Source organism: Hemiscyllium ocellatum, chromosome X, assembly GCF_020745735.1.
Source record: "Hemiscyllium ocellatum isolate sHemOce1 chromosome X, sHemOce1.pat.X.cur, whole genome shotgun sequence".
Lineage (NCBI taxonomy): Eukaryota > Metazoa > Chordata > Chondrichthyes > Orectolobiformes > Hemiscylliidae > Hemiscyllium > Hemiscyllium ocellatum.
Genome location: NC_083453.1, coordinates 13,454,943 through 13,478,308, shown reverse-complemented (window position 1 = coordinate 13,478,308; position 23,366 = coordinate 13,454,943). Strand labels below are relative to the sequence as shown.

General features: G+C 39.4%; 1 protein-coding gene across 8 annotated transcripts; it reads left to right on the top strand.

The window, feature by feature from the left end:
* Nucleotides 1–94: 94 nt before the first annotated feature.
* Nucleotides 95–21,887, top strand: LOC132805808 (zinc finger CCCH domain-containing protein 10-like). 8 transcript variants are annotated; one of them, XM_060821087.1, is made up of 4 exons: nt 95–142; nt 12,121–12,190; nt 15,854–16,484; nt 21,561–21,887. In XM_060821087.1, exons 3-4 carry the CDS (start codon nt 15,902–15,904, stop codon nt 21,581–21,583), a joined length of 606 nt encoding a protein of 201 aa, XP_060677070.1. In that variant the 5' UTR covers nt 95–142; nt 12,121–12,190; nt 15,854–15,901; the 3' UTR covers nt 21,584–21,887. The 8 variants fall into 8 exon arrangements, with proteins under 8 accessions (XP_060677070.1, XP_060677069.1, XP_060677072.1 ...); XM_060821086.1 differs by lacking the exon at nt 95–142 and adding an exon at nt 10,782–11,268; XM_060821089.1 differs by lacking the exon at nt 95–142 and adding an exon at nt 10,782–11,272 and having other exon boundaries at nt 12,121–12,165.
* The last annotated feature ends 1,479 nt before the right edge of the window (nt 21,888–23,366 follow it).

The following is a 23,366-nucleotide window of genomic DNA, read 5'->3' as shown; positions in this document are numbered from 1 at the left end:
TCTATAACATTGAACAGTCCCCAACAGCGTGGATGTTAATAATTTAAAAACCTGAAACAATACAAGGAAATACTGGAAATACTCAGCAAGTCTTGCACCATCTTTTGAGAAACGAAAAAAAATCAAGAGAGAAGCGTTTCAGGTTAGTGATCTTTAACTGGGGAAGAATTCAGAAGTAACAGGTTTTAAGCAAATAACAAGTATCTGTACAGAGACAAGAAAAGTGGGAGGGGGTTTACACAAAAGGAAAAGCCTGTGGAAGGCGGGAGTAAACGACAAAAAAGGATGATGGTGCAATGAAATGCCAATGTTGTAAGGAAACAAATGGTGGACTTACAGTAGGTGTGAACAGGAAAGTCGAATAATCAACAATTACATTGGAGAAAAATGAAAACAGTAGTTATGAGTTAAAATGTTTGAACTCCGAAAGGCTGCAAAGTACCCAATCGAAAGATGCATGTTGTTCCTCGAGCTTACATTCACCTTCATTGGATCACTGTAGGAGGCTAAGGACAGAGTTCAAACTGGAAGAACAGTGGAGAATGAAAATTACAGGCAATCTGGAATCTGAGGTCATGCTTCTGGCCTGAATGGATATATTCCATAAAGCAGTCACCCAACCTAGGTTTGGTCTCCCCAGTAGAGAGTAGGAAAGGCAAATACAGAGTACTAAACAGAAAAAAAACATATACAGTGCGTAAATTGGTATTTTGATGGATTGCAAGGAGGCTTGGACAATGAGAAGGGTAAGTTTTGTATCCTTTGCATTTGCACAAGATACTGTTGTTGGGAGGAGAAGGGGTGTTGAGGGTGGTGATTGAAGCTGTTGTATTATTAATCTACAATGCAGATTAAGTCACATGGATTCCATTTATTTGAAAATCTCAATAATACTACTGTAACTGCAGTTGTAGATAATTGTATGGATTCTGATTCTAGTTTGCTTTTGGCTGGGCAACAGTTGATCATGTAGTTTCATTCTAATCTTTGGCACATGAGCACATCCAGCTCTTTAAAACAAATCATGTCTTGAAGCAAAAATCACACATTACTTTTTAACCGCCCCCCCAAGATAAAAATTACTCACAGAGTGAAAGTACATCTATATTAGGGTAGCTGCAAATGTATTAACATAGAAACAGTAATTGGAAAAAGTTAAGAGTCTAAATTACATATTTGGAAGGCTTGACAATCCTTCCAAATCTTATGGTGGTCTAACCTTCTGGAGATTTGGATTCGCCATTAGGTGTTCTTGACTTGTAGGTGTGTTCAAGTCACGTGTCTATTTAGTGCACTGTTTGTTGTCCTGATGACCATCCACACCTTCATTTCTAGATTGATTTCTGCATGTATTTTTTGCACAATTGGTGTATTTTACAGTTCCCTGAGTTGGCTTTTGTTTCCCCTCAATGTTGCTTTATTTGGTGTAGTGACTGTAGCATTTAGGCTCACTGCATATTTTGGCTTTCTCTGTTCCTGTGTAGCTTTTATGATTCTGACCTTCTGTCCTATGTACAAATTCAGCAGTACCACATCTGCATGTCGATCATGCACTATCTTCATTCTTCATAGATTCATCGAGATATGCAGGCCAGAAACCGGCCTTTTGGTCCAACTCGTCCATGCAACCAGATAGCCTAAATTAATCTAGGCACATTTGGCCCATATCTCTCGAAACCCTTCCTATTCGTATACCCATCCAGATGCCTTTGAAATGCTGTAATTGTACCAGCCTCCATCACTTCCTCTGGCAGTTCATTCCATATACATACCACATGAAAATGTTGCTCTAAGGTCCCTTTTAAATCTTTCCCCTCTCACCTTAACCCCGTGACATCTAGTTTTAGACTCCCCTACCCTGGGGAAAAGACCTTGGCTACTCACCCGATTCATGCCTCTCAAGATTTTATAAAACTTGATAAGGTCACCCCTCAGCCACCAACAGACCAGGGAAATAGCTCCAGCCTATTCACCCTCTCCCTATAGCTCAAACCCTCCAACCCTAGTTACATCCTTGTAAATCTTTTCTGAACCCTTTCAAGTTTCACAACATCCTTCCAACAGTAGGGAGACCAGAATTGAACGCAGTATTCCAAAAGTGGCCATACCAATGATTTGTACAGCTACAACATGACCTCCCAGCTCCCAAACTCAATGCACTGACCAATAAAGGCAAATATACCAAACGCTTTCTTCACTACTCTGTCTACCACTTTCGAGGAACTATGATCCTGCACTCCAAGGTCTTTTAGTTCGGCAACACTCCCAAGGACCTTACCATTAAGTGTATAAGTCCTGCCCTGATTTGCCCTACCAAAATGTAACACCTCACATTTATCTAGATTAAACTCTACCTGCCACTCCTCGGCCCATGGGCCCATGTGATCAAGGTCCCTTTGTACTCTGAGGTAGCTTCTTCACTGTCCATTACACAGGTATTCCTGATGAAGGGCTTTTGCCCGATACATTGATTTTACTGCTCCTTGGATGCTGTCCAAACTGCTGTGCTTTTCCAGCACCACTCTTATCCAGAATCTGGTTTCCAGCATCTGCAGTCATTGTTTTTACCTGTCCATTACACCGTCAATTCTGGTGTCATCTGCAAACTTACTAAACATATATCTCTTGTATCTACATCCAAATCATTTATATAAATGACAAAAAGCTGTGGACCCAGCACCGGTCCTTGCGGCAAACTACTGGTCACAGGCCTCCAGTCCGAAAAACAATCCTCCACCAAAACCCTCTCTCTCCTACCTTTGAGCCAATTTTGTATCCAAATGGCTGGTTATCCCTGTATTCCACATGATCTAACCTTGTCAACTAGTCTACCATGTGAACCTTGTTGAACGCCTTAATGAAGTCTGCACAGACAATGCTCTGCCTTCATTAATCCTCTTCATCATAGAGTCATAGTCATAGAGATGTACAGCATGGAAACAGGTCCTTCAGTCCAACCAGTCCATGCCGATCAGATATCCCAACCCAATCTAGTCCCACCTGCCAGCACCCGGCCCATATCCCTCCAAACCCTTCCTATTCGTATACCCATCCAAATGTATTTTAAATGTTGCAATTGTACCAGCCTCCACCACTTCCTCCGGCAGCTCATTCCATACACGTACCAATCACTTCTTTTAAAAACCAAATTAATTTAGTAAGATACGATTTCCCACGCACAAAGCCTTTTATGATTTTCAAGGTGTTTGTCGTAACTGAGGTAGGATCAAGAAACACCCTAAAGCTTTCTATAGGTATATTAGGAATAAAAGAATGACTAGAGAAAGGGCCAATCAAGGATAGTAGTGGGAAGGTGAGCATGGAGTCTGACGAGATGAGGAAGCGCTAAATGAATATTTTCTGTCAGTATTCACATTGGAAAATGACAATGTTGTTGAGGAGAATACTGAGATATAGGTTACTAGACTAGACGGGATTGACATTCGCAAGGAGGAGGTGTGAGCAATTCTGGAAATTGTAAAAATAGATCAGTCCCCTGGGCCGGATGAGGTTTATCCTAGGATTCTCTTGAAAGCTGGGGGGGGGGGGGAGATTGCAAAGTCTTAGGCTTTGATCTTTATGTCATCATTGACCACAGCAATGGTGTCAGAAGACTGGAGGATAGCAAATGTTGACCCCTTTTTCAAGAAGGGGAGTAGGGACAATCCTGGTAATTATAGACCAGTGAGCCTGACTTCGGTTGTGGGTAAAGTGTTGGAAAAGGTTATAAGAGATAAGATTTGTAATCATCTAGATAGGAATAAGTTGATTAGGGATTGTCAACATGGTTTTGTGAAGGGTCGGATGTGCCTCACAAACCTTATTGAGTTCTTTGAGATGATGACCAAACAGTTGGACGAGGGTAACTGCATTATAGGAAGGATATGGAATCTTTGGAAAGGGTTCAGAGGAGAATTACTAGGGCATTGCCTGGTATGGAGGGAAGGTCTTGTGAGGAAAGGCTGAGGGACTTGAGGCTGTTTTCATGAGAGCGAAAGAGGTTGAGAGATGACTTAATTGACAAAAATAAGATAACCAGAGGGTTAGATAGGGTGGATAGTGAGACCCATTTCCTCAGATGGTATTGGCTAGCAGGAGGGGACATGGCTTTAAATTGAGGGGTGATAGGTCTAGGATAGATATCAGAGCTAGTTTCTTTACTCAGAGAGTGGTAGGAGCTTGGAACGCACTGCCTGTAACAGTAGTAGACTCGCCAACTTTAAGGGCATTTAAATGCTCATTGGATAAACATATAGATGAAAATAGAATAGTGTAGGATAGGTGGGCTTCAGATTGGTTCTAAAGGTTGGTGCAACATCGAGGGTGGAATGGCCTGTACTGCACTGTAATATTCTTTGTTCTATGAGAACTTAGACAGGTAAGGGCTTGGCAGAGTTATCCCAACTTGCCTTCAAAACATAATCTCTGTTGGTTACAGTAAGCCCATGTTCAGAGGAAGGGTCACCAGACTAGAAACGTTAACTTTGATTTCTCTTCACAGATACTGCCAGATCTGCTGATCTTTTCCAGCAACTTCTGTTTTTGGCTCTAGGGAGCCTGTTGTACTCAGGTTAGGGTAGGGTTATGATGCCCAGGTTAGGGACCAGGGGCAGAGCACCATTGATTTCTGTCACTACCTAACAGGAGTCGTTGTAATCTAGGTGGTGTTCTTGAAGTGGTTTGCGCCAAATCAGTTTCAATAGTTTGAGATCAGTTTCCACAGTGATGTACCAAACAAGTTTCTTGCCAAACAGATACCCATGCACTGGATCAGTGGTGCTGGAAGAGCACAGCAGTTCAGGCAGCATCCAAGGTGCAGCGAAATCGACGTTTCGGACAAAAGCCCTTCATCAGGAATAAAGGCACTGAGCCTGAAGCGTGGAGAGAGAAGCTAGAGGAGGGTCGGGGTGGGGAGAAAGTAGCATAGAGTACAATGGGTGAGTGGGGGAAGGGATGAAGGTGATAGGTCAGGGAGGAGAAGGTGGAGTGGAAAAGGAGATAGGTAGGTAGGTCAAGTCTGAACAAGTTATGGGGACAGTGCTGAGCTGGAAGTTTGGAACTAGGTGAGGTGGGGGAAGGGGAAATGAGGAAACTGTTGAAGTCCACATTGATGCCTTGGGGTTGAAGTGTGGCAGGTAGGACTAGTCCATGCAATCTTGTGACACCAAATAATAGAAAAGCATTTTATACTCTATGTTGGAATAGTTGAATTGTACTTGTGATAGATCTTTGGATTCAAATGTTTGGATGCATGCTCCTTCTGAAACACATTGGCTTCCAGGGTTATCTTAATCCCTGCGTCATAACACTGTGGGATACAGGTTTCCACTGACAATGCCAGCTTTACAGCGATTCAAGCATGCATTGACATAGGACACAGAATTTATAAATAAAAGATCAAAGTGTCAGACATATATGTTATACATATAGTATGTATTTCCTTAAGGTTCTCTTAAAGAAAGTGCTTTATTGGAAAAGTATTATATGTTCTGAGCTAGGAACTTGTAAATATCTGAGAAATCCCTGTAGAGCATCTTTGAAATGTGCGTCCTATATCTTTGACTTTGCCTGGGTCAGGACAGATCCCATGACATGACTAGATAAAGGCAAAAAGTTTGATCTGACCTACATTTACTTGACACCTTTTGCTGTTGAAGACACATTCTTCACCACGATCTGCTGCCATTAATGAATGCAGATTTTGGCCATGTTCTTTTTTTGATTGTACCATCACCACAGTATAAATTGGGAATACCTATATATCCAGGAATATTTTCTGCAATTCGATCCATACACTGCTAGAACTGATCCAGAATGACGGGCCAAAAGGTAGCCTCTGGAAGCAATGTCTTTCACGTGGTATCTGAAAGTAGTGATTTCGAGATTTTTTGGCCAATTGAATAGTCAACATTCATGTTGGGTATCCAGACCAGAGCAGAATTTAGCTCCTGTGATTCAATTCATCTTGCATTGGAATTTTGTGCGTACATTCCTTTAGAAAGAGATTCAGATGTCTTGGGTCCAAACATGTCCTGAATGTTCCATCTTTCTTAAGCACACACTGAATAGAACTGCACCAGTCTGTGTGCTGATGTATAAGCCAAATAATGTCATTATGTCCCACATTGTCCAGCTCATGCTTGAGCTTTTCTTGTATGTGAATACTGCATTTTTGGGAGGGTTGATTGATGGAATTGTATCTTCTTAGAGGTGCAATACAGCATCAACTTTGAAGTTATCTTTGGCATAGAACCTGTCTGGGCACAATAGTTGAGAGTCTTGGATTGACTAAATGCGATTATTTTTGGTCTCTCTGTTGCAGTTAGTATCTTTACAGCCCAATTTGGAACCAACCCTGCCTCAACAGGTTCACTGCCCCGTAATGACTTTTACACTGGGACCCCAGAAAAAAAATGTGACTTTGGCACAGCTTCAAGTCTTGTCTAAGATTTTCTTCTGTGGTTTTCAAGCATGCATCACTGCTTTTGTTTCTTAAGAAAAATCAACATTGATCATGTTGTGTTTCTTGTATTATTGGTAAGTAACAGATAAAATCACATGGATTTAGATTACTTACAGTGTGGAAACAGGCCCTTCGGTCCAACAAGTCCACACTGACCTGCAACCCACCCATACATTTACCCTTTCACCTAACACTACAGGAAATTTAGCATGGCCAATTCACCTGGCCTGCGGGAGGAAACCCACGCAGATACGGGGAGAATGTGCAAACTCCACACAGTCAGTCGCCTGAGGCAGGAATTGAATCCAGGTCTCTGGTGCTGTGAGGTAGCAGTGCAGTTTACTTGAAAGTCTATACAGGTTAATTTTACAGCTGGTACGTCTCACTGGGGTAGCATGTCAGAAATCAAGCTTCACTAGTCCTGGCGTTGTCACTAGAATTAAAGATTTTAAGAAGTACGCAGAATTCCCCAATTTACCTGTCTTTTAGACAAAGGTTGACAGAAAGCAGGACCAGGTTTCCATACTTAAATAGAATATTTATTTATTACAAATAAATAGTTTCTAAGTACAGATAAGCAATAATGAACTGTCCAAATATAACTCTCATAGTTAAAACTGTCACCCCTTTAACATCCCTCCCCCCCACCCCCCACCCAAAAAACATAAATGTTATAGGCTGAGGCAAACAATCGGAAGACAGTTCAGTGATCCCTGTGCACAGGGCTTGTGGAGATGAATCTTGTGCTGATCAGAAGGCTGCTTTTTCATCTTTTTTTTCTCCAGATACTTTCACCTGTTTACAGGAGGCACAAGGTGACTGGTTCCCACCTATAAAGGTCTTTGACTTATCAATTAAAAGTTACAGCTGACAGAAACTGGAAATGGGAAATAAACTGGTTGTCTCACCTTCCAACTCCAACTTGATTTAGTCCCCTTTCCCTCTCCCTCAATTCTGATGGTCTGCATTTCCCTTAATGTACAAGGTTTTGGAGCGCTGCTCCTTTGTCAGGTAGCTAGTGGAGCAGGTACATAGGACACAGAATTTATAAGTAAAAGGTCAAAGTGTCATACAACTGATGCAATGTACTAGACAAACCTAGATGGCTGTTAAGTATTGAATCACGTAGAATGGGGATGCAGGTTTTTATTGATTAATATGTAAATCCTATCGCATTGCATCAATCGTATGACACTTTGAGCTTTTACTAATAAATTCTGTGTCCTATGTACCTGCCCCACTAGCTACCTGATGAAGGAGCAGTGCTCCAAATGCTTGTACTTTCAAATTAACCTGTTGGACTATAACCTGGTGACGGGTGAATTTTAACTTTGTCCAGCCAAGTTCAACACCGGAATCTCCACATCGTGTTTCCCTTAATGGGCTTTGCATGTAGCTTAATCATTAGGAGAACGCGGATGATTTACTGGTGGATGTTAACAGGTGAAAAAATATCATGGGTAACTTGGTGATGGGAAAAAAGAGCACTTCTGGATTAAAAAAAAAGAAAATAAACTGGCTGCCTTCAGACTCAAGTGCTTTTTACTACAGAAGCAAAACAGCCTCTGTTCCTCCAGAGGCCCAGTGATTTCTGTGAAAACATTTATCCCCACATGCTGTTCAGCAATCTGGGAACCAATCAATGTAGGTGTTGGCAGGCAGATGTTATTGATAACGAGACACTAGCTCACAGATCAATCAACTACACTTGGCCAACCAAAGTTCCATGCACAAGACCATAAGGTGTATGAGCAGAAGGCCATTCAGCCCATCAAGTTTGATCTGATAATCCTCAATTCCATTTTCCTGCCAAATCCCCATAACCCTTGATTCCCTTACAGGTCAAAAGTCTGTTTATCTTAGCCTTGAAAATACTTAACAACTCCAACCTCAACAGCCCTCTGTGATAAAAAAATTCCAAGATACACTATCCTCTAAAAGAAGAAATTTCACTTCATCTGTCTTAAATCTGCAATCGCTTATTCCGACATTATGCCCACTGATCCTAGACTCTCCCACAAGGTAAATCTACCCTGCATCTACCCTAAGGGCTCTGGCCCGAAACGTCAAATTTCCTGTTCCTTGGATGCTGCCTAACCTGCTGTGCTTTAACCAGCAACACATTTTCAGCTCTGATCTCCAGCATCTGCAGACCTCAGTTTTTACTCCTAAGAATCTTGTATGTTTCAATAAGGTCAGCTTTCATTCTTCTAAATTCCAATGAATACAGGCCCAACCTCTGCAACCTCTCCTCAAGAATATCCTTCCACATCCAGGATCAAGTTAGTGAACTTCCTCTGGACTGCCTCCAATGCCAGTTATTTTTCTTCAGAGAAGGGTCCCAAAACTGTTCACAGTATTCCATAATTTTAGCAAAACCTCCCTACTTTTATACTTCATTCTACATTTCAAACACATCATTTAGCTCCAACTCATCTGCAAACCAAACAGTTGAAGTACAAGCAGTACTTCAATGAGTGTCAGGTTATTGGCTTTTAAAAAGTGCGGCAATCCTTTAACTATCTTTGGTTTTTAAAACAATTGTTTTCCCATTTCAGATCGCAATCAAAAATATAAATAAAAATTATTTTTATACTGCTCAGACTATAATTTGCAGTTACAGATAACTATGTTTGCGTCCTGACTCTCGCTTACCACTGTTGATCCACACATAGCAGTTGGTCACCAGTGACAGTAACCTCTAGTTTTAGCATGTCCCACAAGAGAAAACATTCTTTCTACATGCACCCTGTCAAGACATTTCAGGATCTTAAATGTTTCAATCAAATCATCTCTTACTTTCAAATGCCAGCAGATGTAAGCCCAGCCTGTCCAACATCTCCTCAGATAACATACCTATTCCAGTATTAGTCCAGTAAATGATCTCTGAACTATATCTAACAATTTACACCATTCCTTAAATAAGGCAACCAAGACTTTACACAATATTTCAGATGTGTAGAAATGGCGGAGGAGTGGACCAGGATGTCCTGGAAGGATTCTTCCCTGCAGAAGGCTGACAATGGAGATGATGAGAATATGTTTATGGTGGTGACAAACTGTTGGAGTTGGTGGAATCATTTTTATCTGTAACGATTTTTGGATGTGGATGATGGTGTGGTGGGGTGGTAAGTGAGTGTCAAGGGAACTCTATTGCTGTTATGCAAGAGAAGAAATGAACTAGACGCGAGGTGTTGGCTCTGCTTTCTCTCCATCGATACTGCCAGACTTTGAGTTTTTCCAACAATTTCTGGTTTGTTTCTGCCTCATTCAATATTCTGAGAAAACTCTGTCATTTCAGTCCTTCTGGCCTCCTCATTGTAATTAGTGTTTGTTCAGTAATCACATTTCTTATTTCTCTAGCTTCTCTGTGGGTTTGCAAGCAAATTTTACTGCCTCTTTATTTAGAAACTTTACAGCCTTCTCAGTGGGATTTGATTTCCTAAAAGAAAGGTTTATTAGACAACCACTAGCATAGACACCCCTTAGTCACTTCAAAGCCGACACTGTTTCCAGTCAGTTAGCCAATTTTCAGTCAATGCCAATATTATTACCACCTACATCATGAGCTTGTATTTTCTACAATAATGGAGAAAGTGAGGACTGCAGATGCTGGAGATGAGAGCTGAAAAATGTGTCGCTGGAAAAGCGCAGCAGGTCAGGCAGCATCCAAGGAACAGGAGAATCGACGTTTCAGGCATAAGCCCTTCTTCGGGGTTTATGCCCGAAACGTCGATACTCCTGCTCCTTGGATGCTGCCTGACCTGCTGCGCTTTTCCAGCGACACATTTTTCAGCCCTTTTCGACAATAATGTTTTTCATGGTCCTTTATTAAATGCCTTCTGGAAATCTGGAAGGAGGGATGGAGTCAAAGAAATGGAAAGAGAAGAATCCAGAAGGGTGTCAGTATCCATCAGTTGTTAAAGCTTATGATACCCTCACATCTAAAATGAAAAAAAGCCATTATTGAAAAGTAAGAGGTGAAAGATGAAATGGAATTGTGAGGCAGTACTACTGAACAGAAATGTCGAAAATATGTACATGGCACTGAGTGTAAATCTGTTGGTGAGTTATGAGGATAGATTGGAAACGTTGGTACTGTTCCCCTTGCATTCTGGATCGGTGGTGCTGGAAGAGCACAGCAGTTCGGGCAGCATCCTACGAACTGCTCGTCGGATGCTGCCTGAATTGCTGTGCTCTTCCAGCACCACTGATCCAGAATCTGGTTTCCAGCATCTGCAGTCATTGTTTTTACCCTGTTCCCCTTGCAGTTTAAGAATTATGACGGGGCGGGGACAGAGTGGATAGGGAGAAACTGTTCCTGCTCATAAAAGAGAAAAAGAACGATGGCATAGATTTAAAGTGATAAGCAAACAAAGCAAGGGCAATGTGATTTTTTTTGACACAGCGAGTTAGTTATGTTATGAAGTGCACTGCATAGAAATGTGGTGGCGGCAGGATGGGCCGAATGGCCTCCTTCAGCTTCATAGTGATTCTGAGAGTTCTGGTAGTATCTGTAGAGAGAGAGAGAGAATTCATGTTTCAGGTCAAATACCTTTGTTCAGAACTGAAAAAAGTTAAATATCTTAAACGTTTTAAGGAAATATCGAAGTCGGGGAAGAAAGAACACAAAGGAAAGTTTGTGATAAGATGGGAAACGTTTGCTGAGCGAGTTACTGTTCATTAAACAATGGTTGTAGACTGGTTTCAATAGCGTCTTCTACGGGTGCTCTTGTCTCGGAGGACCTGAGTCCATATTCGTTGTGCTTGGAGGACTTAGAGGATAAAAAAAAGGCTTACACCGTGTAGGTAAATGTGGCCCTGTTTCTTTATATTTTTATATATCGGTCTTATTCCAGGTTGAGTGTAATTACTTATTTCTGTAGTTACTTTATTAAAAAAAAGTGTTCCCCACTTCTATTTATACGCCGACAGTTGCATCATTTTGAGTAAATCCGTTGAGGCCTAGAGTGTAATGAAGCCTCGTAGCAAGTTCGAGAACTTTCCGCCACCAGAGCTGTCAACAGTGCGATTTCCTGTCAGAATTCCGGTAGGCCTAAGAACGGATTTGTTCTTCGGAATGAAGGAATTCGTGTCCAGTAATATTATTAAGGTTATAACTGGCATGAAAGCAAGGAATTAATTGATTGATTGAACACAAAACAATCTAAATGAAAATCTAAGGCAAGAGCATCTAAAGGATACCGAAAACGCCGGTTTCAAGTGTGGGACGCCAAAAGAATTTTGGTTCAAATTTATTGTTGAAATATTATTTGAAACCGCTTCATCCCGTTGGTTTCATGCAGAAACGATTTTTCTGTCGGTAACATGATCTGTACAGTATTAAGACTGCTCAATTTCTGGCATTTTTTTCCAAGTGACGAGAAATACACCAATCTTTGTTTTTAAATCTGAGTCCAGAATATCGACAAGCTACCTAAGCTCCCCCCCCACTTTTATACTTCATTGACATGGATTCTCCAGTCCAGTTTGAATAAAATAATGATTGAAACTGAAACGTGCTTTATTGCCACACAGTTAGTACATTTATCTACTAAACCATTGGAATCTTTTTAAAACAAAAACCCTAATTATGTGATTTTTGTTTTTAAAAATGACAATTACTGAAAATTATTTCCAAATATTATTCTTTGTAGATCGCTCTATGTTTTGCCATTCAAGAGCAAGAGCTGGAGAAAGCAGTAAGTTTTAGTTGATCAATCAAAGGTATGAGGGAGGGTAAATTTTTCATTTTTCTCCTTTGGATGTCAGATAACTTTATAACTCGTCCTATTTGCAGTTATTGTTGACTTGCACCCTACAGTGTGAAAACTCTTAGAGATGATTCTAAAAATCCTGTTTTTCCTTCTGTCGTGCCCAGTTATATCCCCTTGAACCTAAAGATAATGACTCATCCTGAGGTGGTATTAATCACTATTCAATGGTAGAAACACATTGCCAAGCTTAATTCTGTCTTTGCTGCATATTCATGTGTACACTTTTTTTAATAGTGGTCAGGTTAGAACTCTTGCTTTTAGTTTAATTTGAATTATCGAGGTATGTTTATTTTATTCTTCCACTGCTGCCCTGGTTGATTTAAAAAAGAATCAATGCAAACTGTGGATGAACCTGGGACTATATTATCCTGACTGATTCCTCAGTACGACATCATAACTTCCATGTGCGTATTCAGTTGGTAGTGATGGGCAGAATGATTTGATTGTTATGCTGTTTGATTGGACTGAATCACTATGTTATATTTAAAGAAACAATAATCCTGAGGACATAGATGGAGTACAAAATATTGTCCCATCTGTAGTTCTTGGGGGTGAAAACATAGTAAAGTTATGCTCTTCCTGTCCTTCATAATAACATTAAAATTAATTCCGATATCAAAAAAAACTGGACCAGAAATTGATTCAGACTATTTATAAAAATGCTATATTCTGGTGATTTTGGAGCTGAACTGAAAGGTTGGAACTCCCAAAAGTGCAGCCTTTGTACCTTTGCCTGATGGCCTGATGTTAACTTATCTTGGCAAATGTATTCAGTGCAGGAAGCCATGCTGTTCCTTTAATCAATACCTGTATTCATTATTTGGGACCTTTTTTTTCTTTCAAAAAATTTGATAAACTGATTTTGAAGCAATTTGTCAGATAATTGAGGCGTTCTTGTATGAACTTTTGAGGCATAAAACCGATAAGTTACATATATTTTTGCAACTAAATCAGTTTGTGGTTTAGATAATTGTCACTTTGTGTTATGGTAGCATAAATTAAAATAAAAGCTATTCACTACTTCCTCTCTTCAATGATGTGTTGCTATCAGACCCATATTCTTGAATGCAAATAAAACGTGCAAATCAAGATAATTTTCTAAAGTTATGAACTTGGCCACTAAGTCTCCTTAAATGGGACACCACAGAAATTGGAAAAGCTGAGGTTAACCCGTATGTAATAATTGGATCAAAGAATGAAAGGTAAAAAATTAATACTTTTGAATGGAATATTGCGTGCAATGCTGGTCTCCTTCCTACTGGAAGGATGTTGTGAAACTTGAAAGAGTTCAGAAAAGATTTACAAGGATGTTGCCAGGATTTGACCTATAGGGAGAGGTTGAATAGGCTGAGTCCAAGGAGCGCCAGAGGCTGCGGGGTGGCCTTATAGAGGTTGATAAAATCATGAGGGGCATGGATGGTGTAAATAGACAAAGTCTTTTCCCTGGGGTTGGGGAGTCCAGAACTAGAGGGCATAGATTTAGGGTGAGACGGGAAACATATAAAAGAGACCCAAGGGGCAACATTTTCAAGCAGATGGTGGTGCGTGTATGGAATGAGCTACCAGAAGTGGTGATGGAGGCTGGTACTATTGCAACATGTAAAAGGAATCTGGATGGGTATATGAATAGGAAGAGTTTAGAGGGATATGGGCTAAGTGCTGGCAAATGGGACTAGATTAATTTAGGATATCTAGTCGGCATGGACGAGTTGAACCGAAGGGTCTGTACTGTACATATCTATGGCTAAGTCCTTGGAAATAATTAATTAGAGCAAGGAGCTTCAAGTCATGAAACATCGACAAGACAGAAAAAGGTCCTTTGGCATACACTTGATGGGCCAATCAAAAACAAACATCTAATTATTCAGGGTTATAAACTTTGCATTCTTAATGATAAAGATGTAGGAAGACTGCATGTTTGGAGCTTTGGATGAACAAAAGAAAATTCCAAGAAGGTTTATATTAATAAACATTAAGATTTGTGGTTGTTAAAAGGATGATGGGGTGAAGACAGTTGGCTAACTGACAGGAAGATATTTTTGCCTTGTGCCTAGAAATTGGAGCAATGTCAGAAAAGTCATCCCCTTTCCCACCTCTCAGATTGTGGGAACAGTACTCCAGTGTCTGGTAGATGTAAAGTGTTAAGAGGTGCTGAAGGATGGGAATAGGGATGAAAAGGTTTTTGACATGAAAGAGGAATTGATTCTTGGGAACAAGTTTAGCAATAAAGGAGATGTGAAATCAGAAGGAGTGAGGTAAAAACAATTTTTTACAAAAAAAAAGCACCCCTCCTCCCCCAGACTATCAAAGACAAAAAGTGTCCATTGTTTTGATTCTAGGAAGAAGGAAATATTTTGCAAAAATTGAAGGAACTATGTTTTACTGCCTCATTAAAGAGTGTGAAGGATGTAGATTTAAGTCAGAGTTGATGTGTAAATGTAATGGATTAGAATCCAGCCTTTATTTCAATAACAGCTTGCAATGAAGTTGACTATATATTAAATATATTGAAGAAAATTGAGTTGTTTGTATTTTGTTTAATTTTTGAATCACTTAAGTTGAAACTTTATTTTAATTCGACATTGCTTGCGTTAAATTTTCAGTTGCATTTTCATAAATTAGCTTTTATGAATTAGAAACTGTAGTATGTATGTTCATCTATAAAATTCCACCAATAGTATTTACTCACGGACTCTTTAATGAATATAAATTTCAACATGCCATGATTGTGTGTATATGCAATATGCTAGTTTGCAATTTAGGAATGCATTTAATCATCTGAGGTATTCTCATCCTACTACTTAAGTTAAACGTTTATCTTCATAGCTGTGGCGTTCAGTGTTAAAAGTGGTTTGTTTTTGTTTTCTGAAATCTAGAATTTGAGGGCCAAGTCTGAAATGATTAGCTGTCAGAATTTTATACAGTAGATTAGACATAAGCTCTTATGGAATTTCATGTGGAAAGTGAAAGGTTGGGTTTGCAATATTCCTTTATATAGTATTTGCTACAATAATGTGTAATTGTGGGTAGACTGAACTCTGCTCTGGTGAGCATTTCATTTTCTCTGTTCTTTACATTTCTTCAGTAGTTTGTTTCCACTGCTGATTGTATGTCTCTGTATTTCAAAATCCCAATCGTATAATTGCAATAAGAATTCATTTTTCAAATAATTATCTTATTAGCAATTATTACTTATTTTCTTGTACCACTGACGTAATCAAGAAAAGAAACACCCGTAAATCGTTAATACCTATCATTTTAAAAGTGAGAAAAGACAAATGGTTCTTTCAGAGGAGGAATGCAAAATCATTGAGAGCAACTTCTCAATTTCCATGCTATCCTTTGTACATGTGAATTTCAGACAATGTTGTCAGTTACAGAAGGAAATGATGGCAAAGCTGACAATTTTGCCATCATTACAATAGCAAATTCCTGATCAAAATAAAACTGCTTCTCCATTTTGTTATCAAACTTCTGCCATCTCCTAATTTTTAAAAAAATCAATAATGTAGGTACAACTACAATGTTTTGTGAGAAAAGGATTAACCACAGTTACTTTTGTAGATTAATCTCTTGTTCATTGTAAAAGAACTGGCTTCTTTTTCTTTTGCAGTTGTTTATTGAGAGCCTTGGCTGAGTAGCGCAGAAATAATCTGGAATCATGTCCGAGAACGACACTGATAATTTAGTCAACAGCGGCAAATATGAGGCTGGCAAGAGCAAACGGAATGTTTGCCGAGACTTTCTGCGCAATGTCTGCAACCGTGGTAAGAATTGCAGGTACTTCCACCCAGATGATATTGAGGCCTCCGACCTCGCCGAAATAAGGAACGAAACTGATAATTTAGTCAACATTGCCAGTGACGAGGCTGGTAAAAGCAAACAGAACATTTGCCGAGACTTTCTGCGCAATCTCTGCAATCGTGGTAAGAATTGCAGGTATATCCACCCAGATGACATTGAGGCTTCTGACCTCACTGATGTAAGGAATGACACTGATAATTTAGTGAACATTGGCAATGATGAGGCTGGCAAAAGCAAACAGAACATTTGCAGAGACTTTCTGCGCAATCTCTGCAATCGTGGTAAGAATTGCAGGTATTTTCACCCAGATGATATTGAGGTCACCAACCACGCTGATCTAAGTGATGACGCTGATAATTTAGTCAATAATAGCAAATATGAGGTGAGCAAGAGCAAGCGGAATGTTTGCCGTGACTTTCTGCGCAATGTCTGCAACCGTGGTAAGAATTGCAGGTATTTTCATCCGGACAATGTTGAGGCCTACAATGTGGGTGACATGCGGCATGAGTCAATCTTTTGTCAGTACTTTCAGAATAGTAAATGTACCCGTGAGAACTGCACATTCATTCACGGGACGAAGGGGGAAGAGAATTATTACAATAAAACAGGAAAGCTTCCTGCTCACTTGCAACAGACAGTGGCTGTGACCTTTGGGCTTTCACCCTCTAATCTTCCTCTTATTACAAAGGAGATCCCATTCTGTCGTGACTTTCTAAAGGGCAAATGTCGAAGAGGATCCAAATGTAAATTCCAGCATTTGAAACGTGATGACAATGATAAAAAAAGTGTAGAAAGAGTGTCGTCACAAGATAGAGAACTTTCTCCTGAGATTTGTAGATATGACCGTTTGGATGACCTCTATGAGACAGAGAGATGTGATTACGACCAACATCCGAAAAGGAGAAGGGTGGAGGGCCTGCGTTTTGAAGTATTTGATTACAGCACTCCTAGTCTGCGCCCAGGTGAACTCAGTTTTTTGGAGGAGGAAAACCATATGCTCAGAAAGCGCAATGAAGAACTCAAAAAGCAGGTGTCAAGCTTAATGCTGACTAATGAGGTCCTTCTGGAACAAAATGCAGATCTGCGCAAGCAGGTGAAGTTGGGGATCCTGAACACTGGGGCTGACCCAACACAACACCCAGCTTTGCACACTGTTACCAATTATAACCGTAGCATAGTAAAGACTCACACCACCCTGAGCAACCAGACACTGAGATCACAACCCATTTCTCATCAAGAGTTGATAGCGCAAGCTCGAGCTCATAATGCATTGTGTTCTGAAGCCACATCCCAAAGTCCTCCTTGTCTTAGCGCTTCTATCTCTGCACCCTATGCTCAGGGGATGACTTCACCAGTTTCAATGGCACCACTTGCCATCTCTACACCTGTGGCAGTTACACAATCACTGCCAGGAATTGCCATGAGTTATACCACCACTCAAATGGTCAGTTACCCAAATGCATCCCAAAGTATGAGGTTCCTCTGTCGTGCAGAAGAGAGTTGAGGTTTGAAGACTTTATGAAAAATTAATATTTTCCCATTGTTGTTTCCCAGGGAAATTGTGAAAATTGAGTTGAAATATGATTCTTAAAGAGGGAGTCTCACCATCAGCAACCCTTTTGCCGAAACAATGAAATGAGGATGCTTTTTACTCCTGCCTCAAATGGTGCGGGCTTATGAACTCACTGGCAAACTGCCTGTACAGAATTGTACCTCAGCAATAGTAGCATACTGAAGTTAAACCACCCTTCAGTTTGCCACTATGTATGTCGCAAATGTTCAAAACAAAATCCAACAGAACCCTTGTTTTTGAATGCTTTGAAAACTTGGTGTCAGCAGAAGTCTTGCTTTTGTTTTGCTCACCCTGTAAACTCTGGTGCTAATGAAAGCAAAGTTTTTGACAACGCATTGCAATGCCCAGACCAACTTGAGCTCTCCTGCTGCTGTACTTGTAATAGTTTTGCCTGCACTATGGTTGCTCTGTCTGTTTCTGTAAAATTGGTTTAATTTCACAAAAACGCGGTTTAAAAAAAACAACGCTTGTGTTAAAAAAGATTGTGCCTGTTCTGCAGTTACTTGTTTTTAAATCACCTTTAAATCCAGAGTTTTCGTTTTTCAGCAATAAAAACAAATCATTTTGTTTCCCCTCCCTCCCCCACCACCAGAATAAATCCTGCTTTAATTGTGGTCAGGACAGTAATTGGAGGGTATGAAGAAGGGAGAATAACTGTCTTCTGCTAGATATTTTGCCTTGTAATATAAATGGGACTTTTTACTCGAGCGTTTTTGGGGAGTGGTGGGGTCGGGGACTGAAAGCCAAAAATGGCTCTCTTAAATGCAGCATCAGGGAGTCTGGCAGCAACAGGGGGCTAACACAACATACACACATTTGAAATACGATCACTGAAGCAACTTGGGTTAATGCCTCCCAACTACTGCTGATCGTTAAGTTATCTTGCGTTTTCTTGTTCACAATTCCTTAGCTTTGAGCTCTCAAAGTTCAAATTACATTGATGAGCTTTGTGAAGCAACAAATTTTTTTTTATTTCCTGGGGTACTGATGGTAAGACTCTCTCTACATAAACTAAACAAAAAAAGTGTGCTCTAAGATTAGTAATGAATTGACAGTCTTTATCAAAACACATAATTTAATGTAATATAAATTGCAAACTACCTGTTCTTCCCTTCTCCAACAATTTATGAAATTCACTTTTTTAATTACCGATAATTTTTATTTTTTTTCTACCAGCAATCGTATGCCACAAATGTTCTATTTTTCCTTTCTTTATTTAGAATTACAGTTGAGGTTATCAGAAACAAATAAATAAATTGCTTACTTGGTTAGTTTTAAATTTCTCTGATATTTGCTTATAGACATTCTATACCCATCCCATTTCAAAGCACTTGGAGGGTTAATTTTTGGTGATACATGTGCATTTAGTTGAAATTACTTTTGGTAATTAAAATTGTATCTTTTTTTTTAAAACGTCATCAAATTCCATGTTTCCTTTATGTTTTGGTACAAAGAGTTCCTGACCAAAGCATTTTTTTGCTCATCATTTATTTTCCCTTCAAAAGTATACAAGCCCTCCAAAGATAAAACACCTTCTGTAGTGCAAAAAGAAAACTAAATGAGCATTCTCACCACAAACGTATATCCTAAGAGGTTACAGTGGATGAAAATGATTATAAAGTGCTACAGTACTACGATTTAAGTTGGTGAGGCAAACTAAACTGTGTATGTAACAAATATATACTTAATGCCTGAAGCGTGGAAACTGGGTGTTCACTAACAAAGTAGCATTGTATCAGATGATGTGAAGAAAAGGTTTGTGGATTGTCATCTTTGTCATGTGATTTTTCAAAGTTCTAGGTTCAAAACTTGTAGATCGCTGTGCCATTTCTGCATCTCGTCAAGAAACTTAACTAATTGCATTGTTAATCAGGGTTTCATATGTGCATCACCAATGTATACAACAGTACAACTGCTTTTTGTTTTCAATTCAGCAGCAACAAAACTGCAAAGTCAATGAGAGAGAATAGGAAACATCTACATTCATACAGAGTCACAACTTACTATATATAGAAGGTAGCTATATATGCACATGTATATGACTTGACTAAAATATTTTTTAGTCATCCATATTGTAAATGTATGTTGAATGGTAATGTCCAACTACCCCTACTAAAAATATTTGTGATGTTGAGCGAGGAGAAAATCTGGGACAGAATTCCATGTTTCGGCGCTTCGGCGGGTCGGTGTGGACTTGTTGGGCCGAAGGGCCTGTTTCCACACTGTAAGTAATCTAATCTAAAAGAATCTGGCCCAGTGTAATGTTTCCTTCCCTTGGTTGAATATTCTGCTGACCTCCAGTATCTAGGCTCAACCGAAAGATAACCACTTGGATGAGGTTTCAGCAGACACCTTGTTGAATGATACTTCAGCATGGTGTCAATGCCATTGGGTGAGGAGGAGGAGGAGAGTAGAAAACTGACAGGAAGGTGCGGGGGGGGGGAAGGCTTACAATTATACATAGGGTATAAAAGTGTACTGTAGTAAATAACATAGAATACAATGTGTGAAATATTGGCAGTTTATTTCTATTTGAAGTTGTATGAGTAATACATTATTGTGCCCATTTGATTCTTCACTTTAACAAATGACAACATTGGTATGTCAATGACTTCCTCTACTGCATGGTAGGTTTGACGATCTGAGGGAGATGCAAAGCAAAGTATGGTACTTCCAATTGGAGAGATGGCATTTTGAAAATGAACCTGTGCCCTGCATCCAATTTGTTTAAGAAAAACAGCAGTTTCCCAAATTTTCTGTATAGTTATTAACTTCAAGGTAAATTTTAACTTGTTGCAAGTTTTTTTTTCAGATGTTTCCAATATTTTTATTCTATTACAGATTTCTAACTTGCTAAAATTAGACATGAGAATTTCTATTTACATAACGGTTACATTACTATCAACTGGGGAGCCATGTAGAAAATGCACTCAAGGAAGGATTAAGAAGCCAAAACCAACACTGAGAAGTTTGGGTCTGCAACATGGGAAATATGAATTTTTACAAATTTTAGTCTCAAAATACAGTAAACCCTTTATTATTCTGAGTCCCTGGGATTTCTCAGCATAAAGTGCAATGCCAAGATTGTCTAACTGCAGTCGGCAGGTCTTAAATTCATAGATGTTCAAAATAGGACTTCTAGTACAACTTTGAAAATGGTCCATTAAGCATGTTTTCATCCATTTTAATGCTGATAACTTGTTCGTGTGCATACTGGTGTTCATGAAAAGAAGTTCTGATTTATTGAAAATCTGAAGATGACAGTTGACTTCCACTGTATGTAAATATAGATTATATGACAAAGAATGTACAGCAGTGTTGTCACTTATTGTTAGGATTAAAATAGGAGCAGAATGGATGAACTCACACTGTTTCTGAATAGAGCCAAGTGAACTGTGTCTTTAGGTGTGTTTTTCCTTTTGGGTATGACATGTAATACCATTTCTCAAAGTTAAACTTTCCCACTGATAAGAACCTCCAGAATAACCTAAATTTCCAGTTTACTTCTGTGTCTTGCTTGATTGATATTGTGTAAGTTTTTTAAAAATCACATTTGTGAGAAAATTAAACACAAGTTTTCTCCATGCTGTGTATAACTACATTTGTTATCAGTTTACTTTTTAAATGTTGATCTGTAAACATTTTTTTAGTGTGAAATATGAACTATTCATTTTTAGATGGCAAGATTCTTTAAGAAGGGCAATCTAGTGGTTTTAACCATTCAGAATAATTCTGGTCAGTTTGCTAAGTACCCTGTTTTAAGCAAGTCCCATCTGTGGTTGTGACTCAAATGTATTGGTTCTTTTATTCACCATTACTAAATTATAATGTTTGATTTGGAGGAGGCTGGGAGTGGAGACTGGAAGGTAGAATGTTTTCCTACAGATGTGTGCACTGTCTCCTGGCAGATTAAATTAACACTGATTTGTTCTGCTTGCTAAAGATGGACACAGATGTTCCATATAGAGGACATGAGTTTTGACCTACAATCCCCAGTTCAACCACATCACTGAAGAAAGTTGCTGAACAGAGACCAACTATTTCGCCATATTCAAAGTATGGGGCAGTAGCAGGAGGGTTTGTCCGAGGTGTTCTTGTATGTCCAACAGCAGCCAGTTTCAGAGCAGTATAAGCAAAGGCTGGGTGAAGGACACCCATTTTCTTATCTGTGGGCAGTTTATGAACCAAGGATTTTTTTTTGTGTAGAAAGACTTGTCTCTTTCTGAACAAAGTTTTAAAACATTGTATTTCTGTTGGATACTAATGTGTGTGGTGCAATTAAATTAAAGATTTTCAAAGTCTTTTTTAGTTTTTTTCTGATTGTGTTTTCATTGTTTTTCATAAATTGAACCAATTCAATGGATATATGGTATATGCTGTTGAATGAACTACATTTTTCAGTCAAGTTACTAGCTTTCTTTTTGGATTTCCACTTCTGCAGATGAAATCAATTGGTTCCTTATAACTTGCTAGTACTGGCTCTTATACAGGAGAAAGTGAGGACTGCAGATGCTGGAGATCAGAGCTGAAAATATGTTGCTGGAAAAGCGCAGCAGGTCAGGCAGCATCCAAGGAGCAGGAGAATCAACGTTTCGGGCATGAGCCAGTCCCTCCTCCCTACCTTTTATCTTAGCCTACTGGACACACTTTCCTCATTCCTGAAGAAGGGCTCATGCCTGAAACGTCGATTCTCCTGCTCCTTGGATGCTGCCTGACCTGCTGCGCTTTTCCAGCAACACATTTTCAGCTCTGGCTCTTATACAACCAACTTCACAGAAGTGCAGAAGGAGGCAATTTGGCCATTTGTGTTTGTGTTAGCTCTTTATGAGCAATTTACCTCATGCCACTCACTTGACTTCTCCCTGTAACCTTCCATGTTCTTTCTTCCCAGATAACGGTGTAATTCCCTCTTGAATGCCTTGATTGAACCTGCCTCTACCAGACTGTCAGTGCGTTCCTGATCCTAATTACTCGCTGTGTGATAAAATGTTTTGTCATGTTATTACTTCTTTTGCTTATCACCTTTAAATCTGTTTGTTCTCTAACCTTGCACAAATGGGAACATTGTTTTCATACATACTCTTCCAGACCACCCAAATTTCAAATTTTGCTATCAAATCTACTCTTAACCTTCTCTAAGGAGAACGGTACCAACTTCTCTAGTCTATCTAAACAACCGAAGTTCCTCATCCCTCGGATGAATGTTTTCTACATCCTCTCTAATGCTTTCACCATCTTTCCCAAAGTGCAGCACCCAGAACTGTACACAACACTCTAGCTGTGGCCAAACCAGTGTTTGACACAAGTTTAATGTAACTCCCTTAACTTTAAATTGCTGCTTCTGCCTATTTGTCGTGGATTGCCTCCATTTACAATTTGGCTCAATATGACCACTCTATCCCCTTTTCTTTGGCTCCTCGTAACACTGCTTGAATTCATCTTTTCCTTAAATATACCTTGGAGCTTAAACAAGTATTTTTCACAAGACAGCTTCACAGATGAGGACAAGAAAATGTCTGTGACAGTGAAGAAAATATTGTGTATTTCAAGAGTTTGACAGGTCCTGCCTTTGGTCAAATTCATCTTTCTATTCTAAAATAGATCTGAAAATAATAGCCACGTTAGAAGTTGGAAATTAACATCAGTCATGTAAATTTGCTGCACATGCCATGATGCAGCCTGTAGGCATTTGTTCTGTTACAATCTTCATAGTTTGGAAAACATTTAAACCACTATGATTATGTTGATT